General features: G+C 40.7%; 1 protein-coding gene across 2 annotated transcripts in view; it reads left to right on the top strand.

Annotated features, from left to right (window-relative positions):
* The window catches only part of Arp1 (Actin-related protein 1), a 43,672-nt gene extending 26,756 nt beyond the window's left edge, over positions 1 to 16,916 (top strand). For both annotated transcript variants that reach the window (XM_071658317.1, XM_071658316.1), the window contains 3 exons: positions 2,710 to 2,884; positions 7,247 to 7,483; positions 14,282 to 16,916. In XM_071658317.1, coding sequence (XP_071514418.1) covers positions 2,710 to 2,884; positions 7,247 to 7,483; positions 14,282 to 14,425 — 556 coding nt within the window. In that variant the 3' untranslated portion in view covers positions 14,426 to 16,916. The remainder of the gene's footprint in view (positions 1 to 2,709; positions 2,885 to 7,246; positions 7,484 to 14,281) is intronic.
* Positions 16,917 to 21,320: the final 4,404 nt, after the last annotated feature.

Raw genomic sequence — 21,320 nt, forward strand, 5'->3', positions numbered from 1 at the left:
CAGTGAGGTAGTGCCAGGAAAACTGACAAAAAAGGCCACATTTGTTTCCACTCAGTCTCTAGCTGTCACGTGTAATGCACCGAAACCAAAGCTCCCTCTCCACATCCAGGCCCCGCAGACCTTTCCATGGTCTACCCCAGACACTTCACATGCCTTGATCCAGTCCATTGACAGCACCTCGACCCCTGCAGACTACATCGTCCCAGTTTACTCTATTCTTTGCGTGCGTCTCACCCTCCTGTACATTCAAGCCCTGATTGCTCAAAGTCTTTTTCATTCTATCCTTCCACCTCCAATTTGGTGTCTTGCTTCTCCATCTTCCCACCACCTCTGACACATATATCCTCTTTGTCAATCTTTCTTCACTCATTCTCTCCATATGTCCAAACCATTTCAACACACCCTCTTTTGCTCTCTCAGCCACACTTATTTCCACACAACTCTCTTACCCTTTCATTACTTACTCGAGCAAACCACCTCACACCACATATTGTCCTCAGACATTTGATTTCCAACACATCCACTCTCCTCCATACAACCCTCTATATAGCCCATGCCTCGCAACCATATAACATTGTTGGAACTACTATTCCTGGAAACATACCCATTTTTTGCTCTTCGACATGTCGCTCTGTCCTTCCACACATTCTCCATCGCTCCCAGAACCTTCACCCCCTCCCCCACTTTGTGACTCCCACTTCCATGGTTCCATCTGCTGCTAAGTCCACTCCCAGATATCTAAAACACTTCACTTCCTCCAATTTTTCTCCATTCAAACTTACATCCCAATTTACCTGAACCTCATTAACCTTGCTCTTATTCACATTTACTCTCAATTTTCTCCTTTCACACACTTTTCCAAACTCAGTCACCAACTTCTGCAGTTTCTCACACGAATCAGCCACTAGAGCTGTATCATCGATGAACAACAAAACTGATTCATTTCCCTGGCCCTTTCATCCCCAACAGACTGTATACTCGCCCCTCTCTCCAAAATTCTTGCATTTACCTCCCACCCCATCCATAAACAAATTAAACAACCGTTGGGACATCACACACCCCAGCTGCAAACCAACATTCACTGTGAACCGATCACTCTCCTCTCTTCCTACTCATACACATGCCTTACATCCTGGGTAAAAAAAAAAAATCTTTTCCACAAGGCATCTCTGTCAACCCTAGGATATACCCTTTCCAGATCCATAAATGCTACATATAAATTCATCTGTTTTTCTAAGTATTTCTCACATACATTCTTCAAAGCATACATCTGATCCGTGCATCCTCTACCACTTCTGAAACCACTCTGCTCTTCCCCAATCTTATGCTGTGTACATGCCTTCACCCTCTCAATTAATACCCTCCTGTATAATTTCCCAGGAATACTCAACAAACTTATGCCTCTGTAGTTTGAACACTCACCTTCATCCCCTTTGCCTTTGTATAGTGACACTATGCATGCATTCTGCCAATCCTCAGGCACTTCACCATGACCCTTACATACATTGAATATCCTTACCAACCAATCAACAACACTGTCTCTCCCTTTTTTAATAAATTCCATTGCAACACCATCCAAACCCACTGCCTTGCTGGATTTTATCTTTGCAGAGTTTTCACTCCCTCTTCTTTCTTTACCAAATCATTCTCCCTGACCCTCTCACTTTGCTCACTTCCCCAATCAAAACATCCTATATCTGCCACTCTGTCATTAAACACATTCAACAGCCCTTCAAAATGTTCATTCCACCTCCTTCTTACTTCATCACCATTTATTATTACCACCCTATTTGCCCCCTTAATCGATGTTCCCCTTTGTTCTCGTCTTATGTACGTTATTTACCTCCTTCGAAAACATCTTTTTATTCTTCCTAAGATTGAATGATACTTTCTCACCCTAACTCTCTTTTGCCCTCTTTTTCAACCCTTGTGCTTTCTTTTATACATCCCCCAGTCATTTGCACTTCTTCCATGCAAGTATCATCCAAACACCTCACTTTTCTCTTTCACTAACAACTTTACTTCTTCATCCCACCTCTTGCTACCCTTTCTAATCTGCCCATCTCCCACCTTTCTCATGCCACATGCATCTTTTGCACAAGCCATCACTGCTTCCCTAAATACATCCCATTCCTCACCCACTCCCCTCACGTCATTTGCTCTCACCTTTTGCCATTCTACACTCAGTCTCTTCTGGTACTTCCTCCTTTCCAAGTTCACTTAGTCTCACCACTCTCTTCTCCTGCACGTTCTCTTCTTTTTTGAAAACCTCTACAAATGTTCACCTTCGCCTTCACAAGATAGTGATCAGACATCCCTCCAGCTGCCGCTTTCATCACATTAACATCCAAAAGTCTCTCTTTTACACACCTATCAATTGACAGTTAATCCAATAATACACTTTGATCATCTCTCCTACTCACATTTGTATACTTACTTGGTTAATTTCATAGACTTCCCTTTGTGAGAAATAAAAAGAGATATTGGAAACCACATGATGTTAGCTGCCATCCTGTAGGGAACATTATTTGATGTTAGCTTTTGCTTTAGGATTAAACAACCAATGACAGAACACATCCTTGTTACAGAACACATCCTTGTTGCAAACCCAGTATCAGTATTGATTTTAGTCTCTCTGAATATATCGTAGATTTATTAAAAGATATCTTTTAACTCTTGTTTTATCGTCATTGTTTCTTGTGTTTACAGCTACCTTAAGCTTCTGTTAAGAAAGGAGGGACTAAGTCTCTACACGACAGCCGAGTTTGAAGTAGTGAAAACCATGAAAGAGCGTGTTTGTTACTTGGCCACCAACCCACAGCGGGAAGAGAGTGTTGACACTGAGCGACTTTCATACCAGTTGCCAGATGGATCAACAGTTGAAGTGAGTTTGTTTGTCACCTGTTATTATTTCTTGTGTATCATAGCATTGATTACTCCTATCAGTGAGAAATTCTGTATGTGTCCGTATCTAAAGGTTATAGTGTTTAGTTTTTATCTTTACTATGAAAGAGCTCTTCTTTCCATCAGTTCACTCTCTGTAGACTTGTCAAAGAAATTTTTAGATTTGGTAAGATGCCAGAGATTCATTCATATCCTTGGCAAGATTGACTCTACTGGCTGTTTGGGTGAAATATTTTTGCGAAAATATTTTACTGTTAAGTAGAAAGGCTGTGCTGGAATGTGTGTGTGTGTGTGTGTGTGTGTGTGTGTGTGTGTGTGTGTGTGTGTGTGTGTGTGTGGGGGGGGGGGGGGGGGGGGAGAATGGTAGGTTGAGTGGTTATACAACTGAACAAGCCATATACCATTCTGGATGTGTTGGTAAAGGATCGGAAAGTGGCCTGGGAGAGAGGTAGGGAGTGGTGGTGGTGAGTGCGGATGGGGTAATCAGGGACAGAAGGCGTGATGGGCATAGAGGAGGGGCATGGTAGTGGTAAGGAAGGATGTGTTGGTCAGGGAGGGAGGAAGGGAGTGGTGGTAATGAGCGAGGGTGTCATGATCAGGATGGTAGGGCATGGTATTGGTTAGGGAGAGTGTGGTAGCCCCCTTCAGGAGTGTGCAGACAGTGGCATGTAGGGCCAGAATCTGCTAATATTTATTGAGTAGGTTCAGTGAGATTGAGAGAAAAAAACCATGTGACTTGAATGAAAAGAAAATTGAATTATAGAAAATCAAAGGTGACATAAGTTATGAATTTCAAAGAATTATTTGAGACTATATTAATTTATTATACTTTGACGCTGTCTCCCGCGTTAGCAAGGTAGCGTAAGGAAACAGACAAAAGAATGGCCCAGCCCACCCACATACACATGTATGTACATACAGGTCCACACACGCACATATACATCCCTATACATTTCAACGTATGCATATACATGCATGCAGACATATACATATATACACATGTGCATAATTCATACTTGCTGCCTTTGTTCATTCCCGTCGCCACCCTGCTACACATTAAAAGACAACCCCCCCTCCCCCCGCATGCGTGTGAGGTAGCGCTAGGAAAAGACAACAAAGGCCACATTCGTTCACACTCAGTCTCTAGCTGTCATGCATAATGCACCGAAACCACAACTCCCTTTCCACATCCAGGCCCCACAAAACTTTCTATGGTTTACCCCAGACGCTTTACATGCCCTGGTTCAATCCATTGACAGCACGTCGACCCCGGTATACCACATCTTTCCAATTCACTCTATTCCTTGCACGCCTTTCACCCTTCTGCATGTTCAGGCTCCGATCGCTCAAAATCTTTTTCACTCCTTTCCACCTCCAGTTTGGTCTCTCACTTCTCCTTGTTCCCTCCACCTCTTGACACATATACCCTCTTTGTCAGTCTTTACTCACTCATTCTCTCCATGTGACCAAACCATTTCAAAACACCCTCTTCTGCTCTCTCAACCACACTCTTTTTATTACCACACATCTCTCTTACCCTTTCATTACTTACTCGATCAAACCACCTCACAACACATATTGTCCTCAAACATCTCATTTCCAACACATCTACCCTCCTCTGCACAACTCTATCCATAGCCCACGCCTCGCAACCATATAGCATTGTTGGAACCACTATTCCTTCATACATACCCATTTTTGCTTTCCGAGATAATGTTCTCGACTTCTACACATTTTTCAACTCTCCCAGAACTTTCTCCCCCTCCCCCACCCTATGACTCAGTTCTGCTTCCAAGGTTCCATCCACTCCCAGATATCTAAAACACTTCACTTCCTCGAGTTTTTCTGTTCAAACTTACCTCCCAGTTGACTTGTCCCTCAACCCTACTGTACCTAATAACCTTGGTCTTATTCACATTTACTCTCAGTATTCTTCTTTCACACACTTTACCAAACTCGTCACCAGCTTCTGCAGTTTCTCACCCGAATCAGCCACCAGCGCCGTATCATCAGCGAACAACAACTGACTCACTTCCCAAGCTCTCTCTCATCCCCAACAGACTGCATACTTGCCCCTCTCTCCAAAACTCTTACATTCACCTACCTAACAACCCTTTCCATGAACAAATTAACCATGGAGACATCATGCACCCCTGCCACAAACCGACATTCACTTTCCTCTCTTCCTACTTGTACACATGCCATACACTATATAAACTTTTCATTGCTTCTAACAACTTGCCTCCCGCACCATATATTCTTAATACCTTCCACAGAGCATCTCCATCAACTCTTATCATATGCCTTCTCCAGATCCATAAATGCTACATACAAATCCATTTGCTTTTCTAAGTATTTCTCACATACATTCTTCAAAGCAAACACCTGATCCACACATCCTCTACCACTTCTGAAATCACACTGCTCTTCCCCAATCTGATGCTCTGTACATGCCTTCACCCCTCTCAGTCAATACCCTCCCATATCCTTTCCCAGGAATCAACAAACTTATACATCTGTAATTTGAGCTCTCACCTTTATCCCCTTTGCCTTTGTACAGTGGCACTATGCATGTATTCCGCCAATCCTCAGGCACCTCACCATGAGTCATACATACATTAAATAACCTTACCAACCAGTCAACAACACAGTCACCCCTCTTTTTGATAAATTCTCCTGCAATACCATCCTAACCCGGTGCCTTGCCAGCTTTCATCTTCTGCAAAACTTTTACTACCTCTTCTCTGTTTACCAAATCCTTCTCCCTAACCCTCTCACTTCTCACACCACCTCGACCAAAACACCCTATATCTGCCACTCTTGTCATCAAACACATTCAGCAAACCTTCAAAATACTCACTTTATCTCTTTCTCACATCACTACTTGTTATCACCTCTCCATTAGCCACCTTTACTGATGTTCCCATTTGTTCTCTTGTCTTGCGCACTTTATTTACCTCCTTCCAAAACATCTTTTTATTCTCCATAAAATTTAATGATGCTCTCTCACCCCCAACTCTCATTTGCCCTCTTTTTCAGCTCTTGCACCTTTCTCTTGACCTCCTGCCCCTTTCTTTTATACATCTCCCAGTCATTTGCACTATTTCCCTGCAAAACTCGTCCAAATGCCTCTCTCTTCACTTTCACTAACAATCTTACTTCTTCATCCCACCACTCACTACCCTTTCTTATCTGCCCACCTCCCATCCTTCTCATGCCACAAGCATCTTTTGCACAAGCCATCACTGCTTCCTTAAATGCATCCCATTCCTCCCCCACTCCCCTTAGGTCCCTTGCTCTCACCTTTTTCCATTCTGTACTCATTCTCTCCTGGTACTTCCTCACACAAGTCTCCTTTCCAAGCTCACTTACTCTCACCATTCTCTTCACCCCAACATTCTCTCTTCTTTTCTGAAAACCTCTACAAATCTTTGCCTTCCCAAGATACTGATCAGACATCACTCCAGTTTCACCTCTCCGCTCATTAACATCCAAACTCTCTCTTTCGTGCGGCTATCAATTTACACATAATCCAGTAACACTCTCTGGCAATCTCTCCTTCTTACATACGTATACTTATGGATATCTCTCTTTTTAAACCAGGTATTCCCAATCACCAGTCCTTTTTCAGCACACAAATCTACAAGCTTTTCACCATTTCCATTTACAGCACTGAACACCCCATGTACACCAATTATTCCCTCAACTGCCACATTACTCACCTTTGCATTCGAATCACCCATCACTCTAACCTGCTCTCATGCATCAAAACTACTAACACACTCACTCAGCTGCTCCCAGAACACTTGCCTCTCATGATCTTCTCATGCCCAGGTGCATAAGCACCAATAATCACCCATCTCTCTCCATCCACTTTCAGTTTTACTCATATCAGTCTAGAGTTTACTTTCTTACACTATCACATACTCCTGTTTCGGGAGTAGTGCTACTCCTCCCCTTGCTCTTGTCCTCTCACCAACCCCTGACTTTACTCCCAAAATATTCCCAAACCACTCTTCCCCTTTACCCATGAGCTTCGTTTCATTCAGAGCCAAAACATCAAGGCTCTTTTCCTCAAACATACTACCTATCTCCTTTTTTCTCATCTTGGTTACATCCACACACATTTAGAAACCTCAATCTGAGCCTTCGAGGAGGATGAGCACTCCCCACGTGACTCCTTCTGTTTCCCCTTTTAGAAAGTTAAGGTTTATATAATCATTTGGAGGTATTACGTAATTGGTCAAATTGTTTACTGGGTGTATTATTAAGGAGGATTAAAGTTTGTAGAAATCATTGTTACCAAACCATAGAAACCTGAAGTGTGTTTATCTTATGTCAGGTTGGCCAAGCACGTTTCCGTGCTCCAGAAGTTTTATTCCAGCCTCACCTTGTGGGTGATGAGAGTGATGGCATTCATGAAGTTCTTCTCTATGCTATCCATAAATCGGACATGGATCTTCGCAAGCTTCTTTTCCAAAATATTGTTATCTCAGGAGGTTCAACACTTTTCAAAGGATTTGGTGATCGTCTTCTCTCAGAAGTAAAGAAATTAGCACCTAAAGATATTAAGATCAGGGTAAGTTTATAATTATTACATAGTTAATACCTGTATTTGTTTTTTCAGTTGTGGTGAAAGATTAACTGAAAAATGTCAACCATGTTGGAAATTACATCATGAAGAATGTTAAGTTGCTCTGGTTAAATGTACAGGAAAAGGTCTTTTATATAGTTTGATATATGTTTTGGAATAGACTGTTCAGCAGGTAAGTCTCATTCTTTTGTATATTTTTTTGAGAGGGATGAGCTAATTACTTACTTTGTTTTCCTGAAATTATCAATTTTTTGCTAGCTATATCAAGTAGAACCTGCTTTCACACCATGCTTTGTGAGTGGAATGTGTAAGTTCTTACTTCGTACTAGTTATTGGGAGTTAGGGTTAGAAAATTGTGAACAGATGCCTTGATTACATACATTCACACTAGGTGTCATATGTTATATACTGAAACCAGCATTTACCATGCACAGTAAGCATCACAGACTGTTACATGGTTTGCTATGTCTTCTTCATGTGCTCTGATTACTTCCACTGACAGCATGTGGGCCCCCTTCCATGTACCACAATGGTCCAACTTATTTGGCCTGTCCATGCCTCTTCCCTCCAGAATGTTCAGTTGTCCATGTCCTAAAGTTTCTCTCTCTTCATTCTTCCCTCTCCTCATTTTTCCCTCTTAGTCATTTAATTTCTAATGTATCTGGCATCTGTCTTTCTTTTGCGGTCAAGACCAAAGACATATACATACAGCACTGTTGTAAGTACTTTACCTTCAGACATACCCATCTTTGCTTTGACAGACATTTTATCTCTCCTTCTACAGGCTCATTATTGCATCCAAGACCTTAAGCCCCTTTTTCACCCTATGACTCACTTCAGCCCCCATGGTACCATCCACTGGTATGTTCACTCCCAGTTACCTATGGCTAAAGCATTCGCTTCCTTTAGGTTCATCCCGCTCAAGCTTACATTTAACCATCCTGTCATATCCTCCTACTGTATTTTATTCCCCTTTTTCATAATTACTCTTGGCTTTTTCTTTTCCATAGATTTGTACACTTTGTCACCAACTTCTGGAGTTTCTCTCTGAAGTCTGACACCAGGGCAGTGTCATCTGCAATTGCCATCCAATTATCCTCCCATTACCTCCCCTTGCATACCACAGACATGCCCTTCTCTCCAATACCCTTATATTTAGTTCCCTCTCCTCACCATCGTGTGCATAATCAGATTAAACAGCCACAGTGACATTGCACATCCTTGACTCAGAACCACCTTTACCATGAACCATTTGCCTTCCCCCTTACTGCTTGTACACATGCCTTATTCTCTTGGTAAAAACACTTTCTTGCATTAAGTAACTCTCCATTTACATTATATATTCTTAGCACTTTTCACACTGCCTTTCTGTCAACCCTGTTGTATCATATTCTTTCTATTTATATATGAATACCCCTAACATTTCAGTTTCTCTTTTGTCAAGTATTTCTCAGATTCTTCAAAGCAGACACCTATTCCACACTCCATTTACTTTTGCTCCTCCCCAGTCAAGTGGGGAGTAGCAATCACCACTTAATCACCACTCTCCCATACATATTCACCACCTGATCAAAACACTCCTTTACATTTTACCAGGTTTATACAGCAGACTTGTAATTTCAACAGTCGCTTTTTTGTCCATTTCCTTTTTATATAAAAGCATTATACTGCCCACCCTCACCATTCATAGATATATTTTGTTTGTAGTTTTGAATATTTACGGGTTTTCTCAGTATACCTGTGTAACATTTGTGGCATTTGTCTCTGTGAGTTTATCCCACATCATCCTGTCAAATATTCCCTTCCATGTGCACACCATGTGAGATGGGATGTACTGGATATAAGCATTCCATGCTTGCTCTCTCTCTCTCTCTCTCTCTCTCTCTCTCTCTCTCTCTCTCTCTCTCTCTCTCTCTCTCTCTCTCTCTCTTTCTGGTCTTTTACCATGTAAATATATTGCAGAACTTGACCCCTTTAATGCATTTTGCTTGTTTTTTTGTGTGACTTTTGCTTATAATTTGGGCCCCAAAGTGTAATGTGACTAATACAAGTGATTCCAGGGCAGAGGCAGAAGAGTTGATGACTTTAAGCCAAAAATGAGATATGTGAGATGACTAGAATTGAGATCACAGGCATCATTGGGGTGCCATTATGGTAAGAGTGAGTGAGCTGTGATTTTTTTTATACATTAGTGAGGTCGTGCCAGGAAAAAGTGTTGGAGCAATTGCACCCAGAAGTGCTAGAATGTTTTACTGACTTCTGACCTAGTTCTTAAGAAAGTGGGGAAATTGCTAAATGGGAGCACTGAGGATTGATCATGGTAAAAGTGTTAGTGAGCTGTGATTTATTTTTTTTATACCTGTTTGCCTTATCCTACATAAGTGAGGTAGTGCCAGGAAAAAGTGTTGGAGCAATTGCACCCAGAAGTGCTAGAATGTTTTACCGACTTCTGACCTAGCTTTTAAGAAATTGGGGAAATTGCTAAATGGGAGCACTGAGGATTGAACGTGGTAAAAAAAAAAAGTGAACGGACCACTGGTGAGGAAGAAGGCCAAGTTTTTCAATGATCATCGTTATCAACCCTCTGGGGATAAAGGCACCAGTTCCTTTGGCCACCCCAGCTTCCAAACCATCAGGGTTTCGTTAGAAAATTTTATATGATGCTGCAACCTTAGCATCATATCCCTGGGGATAGGGGAGAAAGAATACTTCCCACGCATTCCTCGTGTGTCGTAGCAGGCGACTAAAGGGGACGGGAGCAGGGGGTTGGAAACCCTCCCCTCCTTGTATTTTAACTTTCTAAAAGGGGAAACAGAAGAAGGAGTCATGCGGGGAGTACTCATCCTCCTCGAAGGCTCAGATTGGGGTGTCTAAATGTGTGTGGATGTAACCAAGATGAGAAAAAAGGAGAGATAGGTGGTATGTTTGAGGAAAGGAACCTGGATGTTTTGGCTCTAAGTGAAATGAAGCTCAAGGGTTAAGGGGAAGAGTGGTTTGGAAATGTCTCTGGAGTAAAGTCAGGGGTTAGTGAGAAGACAAGAGCAAGGGAAGGAGTAGCACTACTACCAAAACAGGAGTTGTGGGTGTATGTGATAGAGTATAAGAAAGTAAACTCTACATTGATATGGGTAAAACTGAAAGTGGATGGAGAGAGATGGGTGATTCTTGGTACATATACACCTAGGCATGAGAAGAAAGATCATGAGAGGCAAGTGTTTTGGGAGCAGCTGAGTGAGTGTGTTTTGATGCACGAGACCGGGTTATAGTGATGGGTGATTTGAATGCAAAGGTAATTAATGTGGCAGTTGAGGGAATAATTGGTGTACATGGGGTGTTCATTGTTGTAAATGGAAATGGTGAAGAGCTTGTAGATTTATGTGCTGAAAAGGACTGATGATTGGGAATACCTGGTTTAAAAAGAGAGATATACATAAGTATATGTATGTAAGTGGGAGAAATGGCCAGAGAGCATTATTAGATTACATGTTAATTGATAAGCACACAAAAGAGATACTTTTTGATGTTAATGTGCTGAGAGGTGCAACTGGAGGGATGTCTGATCATTATCTTGTGGAGGTGAAGGTGAAGTGTAGAGGTTTTCAGAAAAGAAGAGAGAATGTTGGGGCAAAGAGAGTGGTGAGAGTAAGTGAGCTTGGGAAGGAGACTTGTGTGAGGAAGTACCAGGAGAGACGGAGTACAGAATGGAAATAGGTGAGAACAAAGGATGTAAGGGGTGTTGGAGAGGAATGGGATGTATTTAGGGAAGCAGTGATGGCTTGTGCAAAAGATGCTTGTGGCATGAGAAGCATGGGAGGTGGGCAGCTTAAAAAGGGTAGTGAGTGGTGGGATGAAGAAGTAAGATTATTAGTGAAAGAGAAGAGAGAGGCATTTGGACGAGTTTTGCAGGGAAATAGTGCAGATGACTGGGAGATGTATAAAAGAAAGAGGCAGGAGGTCAAAATAAAGGTGATAAAGAGGGCAAATGAGGGTTAGGGTGAGAGAGTATCATTAAATTTTATGGAGAATAAAAAGATGTTTTGGAAGGATGTAAATAAAGTGCGTAAGACAAGGGAACAAATGGGAACATCAGTGAAGGGGGGCAAATGGGGAGGTGATAACAAGTAGTGGTGATGTGAGAAGGAGGTGGAGTGAGTATTTTGAAGGTTTGTTGAATGTGTTTGATGATAGAGTGGCAGATATAGGGTGTTTTGGTCGAGGTGGTGTGCAAAGTGAGAGGGTTAGGGAGAAGGATTTGGTAAACAGAGAAGAGGTAGTAAAAGCTTTGCAGAAGATGAAAGCCGGCAAGGCAGCAGGTTTGGATGGTATTGTAGTGGAATTTATTAAAAAAGGGGGTGACTGTATTGTTGACTGGTTGGTAAGGTTATTTAATGTATGTATGACTCATGGTGAGGTGCCTGAGGATTGGTGGAATGCGTGCATAGTGCCATTGTACAAAGGCAAAGGGGATAAGAGTGAGTGCTCAAATTACAGAGGTATAGTACAAGTTTGTTGAGTATTCCTGGGAAATTATATGGGAGGGTATTGATTGAGAGGGTGAAAGCATGTACAGAGCAACTGATTGAGGAAGAGCAGTGTGGTTTCAGAGGTGGTAGAGGATGTGTGGATCAGGTGTTTGCTTTGAAGAATGTACGTGAGAAATACTTAGAAAAGCAAATGGATTTGTATGTAGCATTTATGGATCTGGAGAAGACATATGATAGAGTTGATAGAGATGCTCTGTGGAAGGTATTAAGAATATATGGTGTGGGAGGCAAGTTGTTGGAAACAATGAAAAGTTTTTATCAAGGATGTAAGGCATGTGTACGAGTAGGAAGAGAGGAAAGTGATTGGTTCTCAGTGAATGTTGGTTTGCAGCAGGGGTGCTTGATGTCTCCATGGTTGTTTAATTTGTTTATGGATGGGATTGTTGGGAGGTGAATGCAAGAGTTTTGGAAAGAGGGGTAAGTTTGCAGTGTGTTGTGGATGAGAGGGCTTGGGAAGTGAGTCAGTTGTTCGTTGAGGAGGAAGTGAAGTGTTTTAGATATCTTGGAATGGATTTGGCAGCAGGTGGAACCATGGAAGCGGAAGTGAATCATAGGGTGTGGGAGGGGGCGAAAGTTCTGGGAGCATTGAAAAATGTGTGGAAGTTGAGAACGTTATCTTGGAAAGCAAAAATGGGTATGTTTGAAGGAATAGTGGTTCCAACAATGTTCTATGGTTGTGAGGCATGGGCTATAGATAGGGTTGTTCAGAGGAGGGTGGATGTGCTGGAAATAAGATGTTTGAGGACAATATGTGGTGTGAGGTGGTTTGATCGAGTAAGTAATGAAAGGGTAAGAGAGATGTGTGGTAATAAAAAGAGTGTGGTTGAGAGAGCAGAAGAGGGTGTATTGAAATGGTTTTGTCACATGGAGAGCATGAGTGAGGAAAGATTGACAAAGAGGATACATGTGTCAGAGGTGGAGGGAACGAGAAGTGAGAGACTAAATTGGAGGTGAAAAGATGGAGTGAAAAAGATTTTGAGTTATTGGGGCCTGAACATGCAGAAGGGTGAAAGGCGTGCAAGGAATATAGTGAATTGGAACGATGTGGTATACTGAGGTCGACGTGCTGTCAATGGATTGAACCAGGGCATGTAAAGCGTCTGGGGTAAACCATGGAAAGTTTTGTGGGGCCTGGATGTGGAAAGGGAGCTGTGGTTTTTGTGCATTATACATGATAGCTAGAGACTGAGTGTGAACGAATGTGGCCTTTGTTGTCTTTTCCTAGTGCTACCTTGTGCACATGCAGGGGGAAGGGAGTTGTCATTTTCATGTGTGGCGGGGTGGCGATGGGAATGAATAAGGGCAGACAGTATGTATTATGTAGATGTGTATATATGTATATGTCTATGTGTATATATATGTATACGTTGAGATGTATAGGTATGTATGTTTGCGTGTATGGACATACATGTGTATGTGGGTGGGTTGGGCCATTCTTTCTTCTGTTTCCTTGCGCTACCTCGCTAATGCAGGAGACAGCGACAAAGTATAATAATAAAAGAAAAAACAAAAATAACAACCTTAGCAGCATTAAGTTAGTTGGGGAAACATCATCAGCTGATTATGTTGCTGTGGAGAATTACCCACAGCAAATTTAGAAGCATCTATATAGTTTGACTCAGGTCTTTATTGGTGATGAAATGGGACTCTTGGTGATGAGGGTGCTGTTTTGTGTCTTCCTGTTTAAGAAGCAGGAAAGTTCTGCTATAGGGCTGAAGGTGGCTGAAGACTGTCTTACTCTTTTTGTCTGCAGATTGCAGCAGGCTACTCTGTGTCCAAGCAGATGTTGCTCTGAGGAAAAGTTCTTTTTTTACATTTTTATATTTACCATTCATAAGTAACATGTGTACATTGTATTTGTTTGGTTTTCATAACCAACTTGGTAATTGCATATGTTTAAATTTATTCATGTCTGTCAGGAGCCATTGTCTTTTTCATGTAGACATTAAGTATTGACATTTCCTGATGTGTCAATTATGTTGGTTTTCAAGAATGCAGCCTTGCAAATATGGGCAGGCAGTATATCCATTCTTTTAGTCCTGGTCCATCTCATCTTGGCCAAACAGTCATCTAATTGCTTAAGGAGTTTTTTTATATTGTGATTTCTTATTGTCTATGTACAACAGTACACAGTAAGTTCCACAGACCCAGTTTATGGTGTTAGAGGCTGAAGCATTGATTGACTATTAATCCTAACATGAAACATTTTCTCTGAATATAAACTTCTTTTTCCTATTAGATCTCAGCACCAGCTGAACGACTGTATTCCACGTGGATTGGTGGCTCTATTCTTGCTTCTTTAGACACCTTCAAGCGAATGTGGGTAAGCAAACGTGAATATGATGAGGAAGGTGTTCGAGCAGTTCATCGGAAGACTTTCTAATTGCATATTAAGCTTAGATTATGACTTGTTTAGACAAGGGGTATGGTTTATGTCTGTTCCATTTAACTGGACTCAAATTATTTGAAAATTGAAGAAAAATAACTTTATTTCAGTACTTTATGATGGAAATTTAATCATTGGACTGATGTAAAATGTATTCATTTATATGAAGTTAGTGAACTAATTCAAAATGCATTTATCGCTTGAACATAGAATGGATGACTATAGTCATATGTTATTGTATGGTAGCTATAAAGATTTCACAAGGATCATAGTAAGTACAGAATGTAATATCATTGTGGGGAATTTATAGATTTATTTTTGCCGCATTTGTGGATTATCAACATTGAAGAGGAATTGCTGTTTGGGGAAGTTTCTGACAAGTAGTTGGAGCATTTGAAGTCTTGTACACTGAATAGAATACTGTATTTTATTGGGTATTTCCAAAATGTAACATTTGTTTTGATTATCATTGTTTACTCTATAAGGAGTGCTTTAGTTAGGCAGTGTACATTGTGATTTTGTGCAGCTTATTTGTCATTTAGACAGTGGTGTGAATTGATAGCTTGAAATAAGGCTGCTGACATTGATATAGCACCAGTTGTGGATTGTAAACACCTTGATACATATCATGAATAGGAATGCCCATACTCTCATAATTCTAATGAACATTGATTTGACTTCACGAATGTGCTGTCAAGGTGTTTTTTAAAGGATGGTTGTTTGGCCACTTGACAAGCTTTAAGATTTGGAAGATATAGGACTTGTACTTATTTTATTACATCGTTAATATGTAGCTGTATGCCTTTTGGTATATTTGTGAAATGTGAATGTTGAAGGGAACTTTTAACAGCTGGCTTATTTTTGAAAAAGATTTTAGCTGTGCACTCTAATGTCTCCAGTCTAGTATTCCAAACTTCAACAATTCCCATAAATTGGTACTTGTAAGGGCGCTGGTGCTTTGTGAAATGGCTCTCGTATTTACAAAACATTACTCTGTTGCTTAGGCACTTCACAGGCATCTGCATGTCATCACTGTCCTGTTTGCTGTATTTTGAATTCCTTAGCTTAGCTAATTGCATAAAGCAAGTGGCATTGCAGGGACTATTTATAGAGACTAGAACTGTTTAAAGTGGAAGCAGAGCAGCTCCAACCCCTTCACCTAAGCTTGAGCTGAATTTCACTGGTTCTCCAAGCACATCCACACCACCTCAAACATTGGATGAAATGCAAGACCTGCCTTCTGCCTCTCCTGAGGCATTAACATTATCGCAGGAAGATGACACTCATGTTTATTCATCCACAACAAGATCAGATGCCTTCCATGGTATGTCAACTAATACGTAATTGCCACATTGCTATATTAGTCAGGACTTTACATTTTGTTGTTGGAAACTAGGAGTAATTTGTCATAAATATAGTAAATAACTATATTTGTAATGTTAAAACTTTTTTTACGTAAACTTACATAATATGAAATAAAACTCCAAAGGCTTAGCCATGATTTATTTGATCTGCTGTCAGGTCCCCATGGCAATATTGAAACCTATAGTCTTGGTAAGAAATAAAATGCTTATCCCTATGGTTGCTTGATTTGAGACATTAGAGTGCATATGGAAAATATGGTTATTAATCATAATTTAATTGACTGACCAGATATTAGTGGATAGTTTGACACAGTCCCCATGGTTAACAGTAGGAGCTGTGCTCGTACATGGTAACTCTAGAACTAAATTTTCATGCAGGGATTGAAGTTTTTGTATATGGTAGGAGTACCATCATCTTTATTAGGATGTCAATTTGATGAAAACATTATCAAACTTTATATTGCTTCTGTGCCTTGATAATGACATAAATTTATTGCTTCTTGGAAACCAAAGTTTATTTATTCTTAGCACAGATGGATGTTTTTGAAACGGTCTTGAACCAACACATGGTGATAGCAATGTCTTAAATTCTATTGGTAGCACCCTATTGTTATTGCTTTATATTCTGTGCGGGTCTCCATGTCATTGAGGTGTAAGTAATTCCTTTTAGAAGTTATTATTTTTTCTTTTTTGAAGCTTCTTGTAAAGAAATCAGATCTTTTACTAAGAGCTAGAGCTCTTTTACTGCCATTCAGACTTTGCTTTTGTCCATGTTCAAAAGAAAAGGACCTAAAGTAGCTTTAACTAGTTTTTTACTGTTTATTTATTTAAATTTGAAATGCTAAGTTCCCAGTGTTTTTAGCATACATATAAGAATTGGATGTACATATCTAGTATATATTGCAAGTTTAGAATTGTGTAATTTGCTGTAACATTTTCTAGTGAACAAGGGCTGTCAAGGGTCTGTATTCCAGGACGCACAATACTGTGTACACTATCAAGAACCCCCTTATGTCCTAACTTTTATTTGATGAGCTTCATACTGCTAAAAACTATGGTGAATTGAAAATTTCCAATATTTCCATTAAGATTATTTTGTATCTATAATGAAGTCGATAATCATTTTTGTCTTTTCTTTCCTGTGAAGCCTTGCCCTTTTTAAACTGAATTTCTGAAAAGTTGATGCTTCGAGTTATGATATGGTATTCTTATTTTTATTTACATGAATATTCATATTTTGATTTGAAACCAAATTTTTTAGTATCTGATATAATTTGCAATGTCTCAGGGTAAGCTTAGTGTACAGTAATCCTTTTAAAAGTAAGCTTGAATATCTTAAGTAATGAATGGTGAATTATTGTATTGGATATAGGATGGTAGTTTTAGTGTATGATTACAGTTGTCATGAAAGTGAAAAATGATTAGAGTTCATGTTTCTTGTCTTTTGGTTGCATGGAGTTCATTGTTACTGCCCTTTACCATCTTTTGGGATTAGTTTTGGGAACTTGAGTTTCCTATGAAAGGGGTATGGCTGTATGTACTTGATTCATCTTGTGTAAATAGAGTAAAAGATAGCAGAGGAGGAAAGAGAAGAGATGAGATTAATACATTAAACCATCTGAACAGTGGGTCTTCACTGTCTCTGCATGGTTGTAGTTTCAATACAAGCGAGAATTTACCTTTTAAAGATGTATTATCATCACTGGATGGAAAGAATTACTCTCTTGTGGAGGACCTTTTCATTTGAAAGGAGTTCACTGTTTCCCTACTCCTGAGTTTAGTGCAGCCTCGAAACAGCATGCGCCCCATGAAAGGGGTACCAAGATAGTATTATAATAGTTTTAGTGTAAAGAGTACTACATTAGTGCCTTGGCATAGCTGATTTCAGTTACAAAGCAAAAAGGTAATTATTTGAATCATTGCCATATGAATTCTGGAATTGTTTTGGTCAGTTCTCTGTAAATTCCAAAGCCACTATATGTATATGTGACAATATGTGGTGTGAGGTGGTTTGATCGAGTAAGTTATGTAAGGGTAAGAGAGATGTGTGGAAATAAAAGGAGTGTGGTTGAGAGAGCAGAAGAGGGAGTTTTGAAATGGTTTGGTCACATGGAGAGAATGAGTGAGGAAAGATTGACAGAGAGGATATATGTGTCAGAGGTGGAGGGAACGAGGAGAAGTGGGAGACCAAATTGGAGGTGGAAAGATGGATTGAAAAAAATTTTGAGTGCTTGGGACCTGAACATGCAGGAGGATGAAAGGCGTGCAAGGAATAGAGTGAATTGGAACGATGTGGTATACGGGGGTCGACGTGCTGTCAATGGATTGAACCAGGGCATGTGAAGTGTCTGGGGTAAACCATGGAAAGTTCTGTGGGACCTGTATGTGGAAAGGGAGCTGTGGTTTCGGTGCATTATTCTACACACGCACATATACATACCTATACATCTCAACGTATACATATATATACACACACAGACATATACATATATACACACGTACATAATTCATACTGTCTGCCTTATCAATTCCTGTAGCCCCCCATCACACATGAAATGAAAACCCCCTCCCCCCTGCATGTGCGCGAGGTAGCACTAGGAAAACATAACAAAGGCCACATTCGTTCACACTTAGTCTCTAGCTGTCATGTATAATGCACCAAAACCACAGCTCTATCATCAAACACATTCAACAAACCTTCAAAATACTCACTCGATCTCCTCCTCGCATCACCACTACTTGTTATCACCTCCCCATTACCCCCCCTCACTGAAGTTCCCATTTGTTCCCTTGTCTTACACACTTTATTTACCTCCTTCCAAAACATCTTTTTATTCTCCCTAAAATTTAATGATACTCTCTCACCCCAACTCTCATATGCCCTCTTTTTCACCTTTCTTTTGACCTCCTGCCTCTTTCTTTTATACATCTGCCAGTCATTTGCATTATTTCCCTGCAAAAATCGTCCAAATGCCTCTCTCTTCTCTTTCACTAATAATCTTACTTCATCCTACCACTCACTACCCTTTCAAATCTGCCCACCTCCCACGCTTCTCATGCCACAAGCATCTCTTGCGCAAGCCATCACTGCCTCCCTAAATACCTCCCATTCCTCCCCCACTCCCTTTAAGTCCTTTGTTCTTGCCTCTTTCCATTCTGTAATCACTCTCTCCTGGTACTTCCTCACACAAGTCTCCTTCCCAAGCTCACTTACTCTCACCACTCTCTTCACCTTAACATTCGTTCTTCTTTTCTGAAAACCTCTACCTTCGCCTCCACAAGATAATGATTAGACATCCCTCCAGTTGCACCTCACAGCACATTAACATCCAAAAGTCTCTCTTTTGGGCGCCTATCAATTAACACGTAATCCAATAACGCTCTTTGGCCATCTCTCCTACTTACATACACATACTTATGTATATCTCTCTTTTTAAACCAGGTATTCCCAATCACCAGTCCTTTTTCAGCACACAAATCTACAAGCTCTTCACCATTTCCATTTACAACACTGAACACCCCATGTACACCAATTATTCCCTGAACTACCACATTACTCACCTTTGCATTCAAATCACCCATCACTATAACCTGGTATTGTGCATCAAAACTACTAACACACTCACTCAGCTGCTCCCAAAACACTTGCCTTTCATGATAGTATATATAGTGTATATAATTATTCAGACAGCAATAGACCTCTTAAGTACTTTTGAGGCTGTTTGTGATAGTAAGGGAGATTCATGTTGTAAGAGTAGAGAAGCATCCGGATGAATTAAAGAGAGAAATACCTTTGTGCTTTATATGTAACTTAGGAGGCACAAATGAAATCATTCATTGGTGAATTATTCATAGCTTCTGTTACTAAATGTATTTGATTTGTGGTTTCAAGTACTGTAATAGGTATATCATTTCATATTTTAACAAGTATGTTTGAGGTATAAGTTTGTTGAGTATTCCTGGTAAATTATATGGGAGGGTATTGATTGAGAGGGTGAAGGCATGTACAGAGCATCAGATTGGGGAAGAGCAGTGTGGTTTCAGAAGTGGTAGATGTGTGGATCAGGTGTTTGCTTTGAAGAATGTATGTGAGAAATACTTAGAAAAGCAAATGGATTTGTATGTAGCATTTATGGATCTGGAGAAGGCATATGATAGAGTTGATAGAGATGCTCTGTGGAAGGTATTAAGAATATATGGTGTGGGAGGCAAGTTGTTAGAAGCAGTGAAAAGTTTTTATCGAGAATGTAAGGCATGTGTACATGTAGGAAGAGAGGAAAGTGATTGGTTCTCAGCGAATGTAGGTTTGCGGCAGGGGTGTGTGATGTCTCCATGGTTGTTTAATTTGTTTATGGATGGGGTTGTTAGGGAGGTGAATGCAAGAGTTTTGGAAAGAGGGACAAGTATGAAGTCTGTTGGGGATGAGAGAGCTTGGGAAGTGAGTCAGTTGTTGTTCGCTGATGATATAGTGCTGGTGGCTGATTCATGTGAGAAACTGCAGAAGCTGGTGACTGAGTTTGGTAAAGTGTGTGAAAGAAGAAAGTTAAGAGTAAATGTGAATAAGAGCAAGGTTATTAGGTACAGTAGGGTTGAGGGTCAAGTCAATTGGAGGAAAGTTTGAATGGAGAAAAACTGGAGGAAGTAAAGTGTTTTAGATATCTGGGAGTGGATCTGGCAGCGGATGGAACCATGGAAGTGGAAGTGGATCATAGGGTGGGGGAGGGGGCAAAAATTCTGGGAGCCTTGAAGAATGTGTGGAAGTCGAGAACATTATCTCGGAAAGCAAAAATGGGTATGTTTGAAGGAATAGTGGTTCCAACAATGTTGTATGGTTGCGAGGCGTGGGCTATGGATAGAGTTGTGCGCAGGAGGATGGATGTGCTGGAAATGAGATGTTTGAGGACAATGTGTGGTGTGAGGTGGTTTGATCGAGTAAGTAACGTAAGGGTAAGAGAGATGTGTGGAAATAAAAAGAGCGTGGTTGAGAGAGCAGAAGAGGGTGTTTTGAAATGGTTTGGGCACATGGAGAGAATGAGTAAGGAAAGATTGACCAAGAGGATATATGTGTCAGAGGTGGAGGGAATGAGGAGAAGTGGGAGACCAAATTGGAGGTGGAAAGATGGAGTGAAAAAGATTTTGTGAGATCGGGGCCTGAACATGCAGGAGGGTGAAAGGAGGGCAAGGAATAGAGTGACTTGGAGCGATGTGGTATACCGGGGTTGACATGCTGTCAGTGGATTGAATCAGGGCATGTGAAGCGTCTGGGGTAAACCATGGAAAGCTGTGTAGGTATGTATATTTGCGTGTGTGGACGTATGTATATACATGTGTATGGGGGTGGGTTGGGCCATTTCTTTCGTCTGTTTCCTTGCGCTACCTCGCAAATGCGGGAGACAGCGACAAAGCAAAAAAAAAAAAAAAAAAAAGATGTTTGAGGAAAGTATGATGCCTTACTCAAAGTGAAATGTGTGCCCACAGGTTTGTATCTACTACTTTTGGTGAAATCAGACAAGTCTTGACGAGCATCT

This window comes from Panulirus ornatus, chromosome 66, assembly GCF_036320965.1.
Source record: "Panulirus ornatus isolate Po-2019 chromosome 66, ASM3632096v1, whole genome shotgun sequence".
In the NCBI taxonomy this organism is placed as follows: domain Eukaryota; kingdom Metazoa; phylum Arthropoda; class Malacostraca; order Decapoda; family Palinuridae; genus Panulirus; species Panulirus ornatus.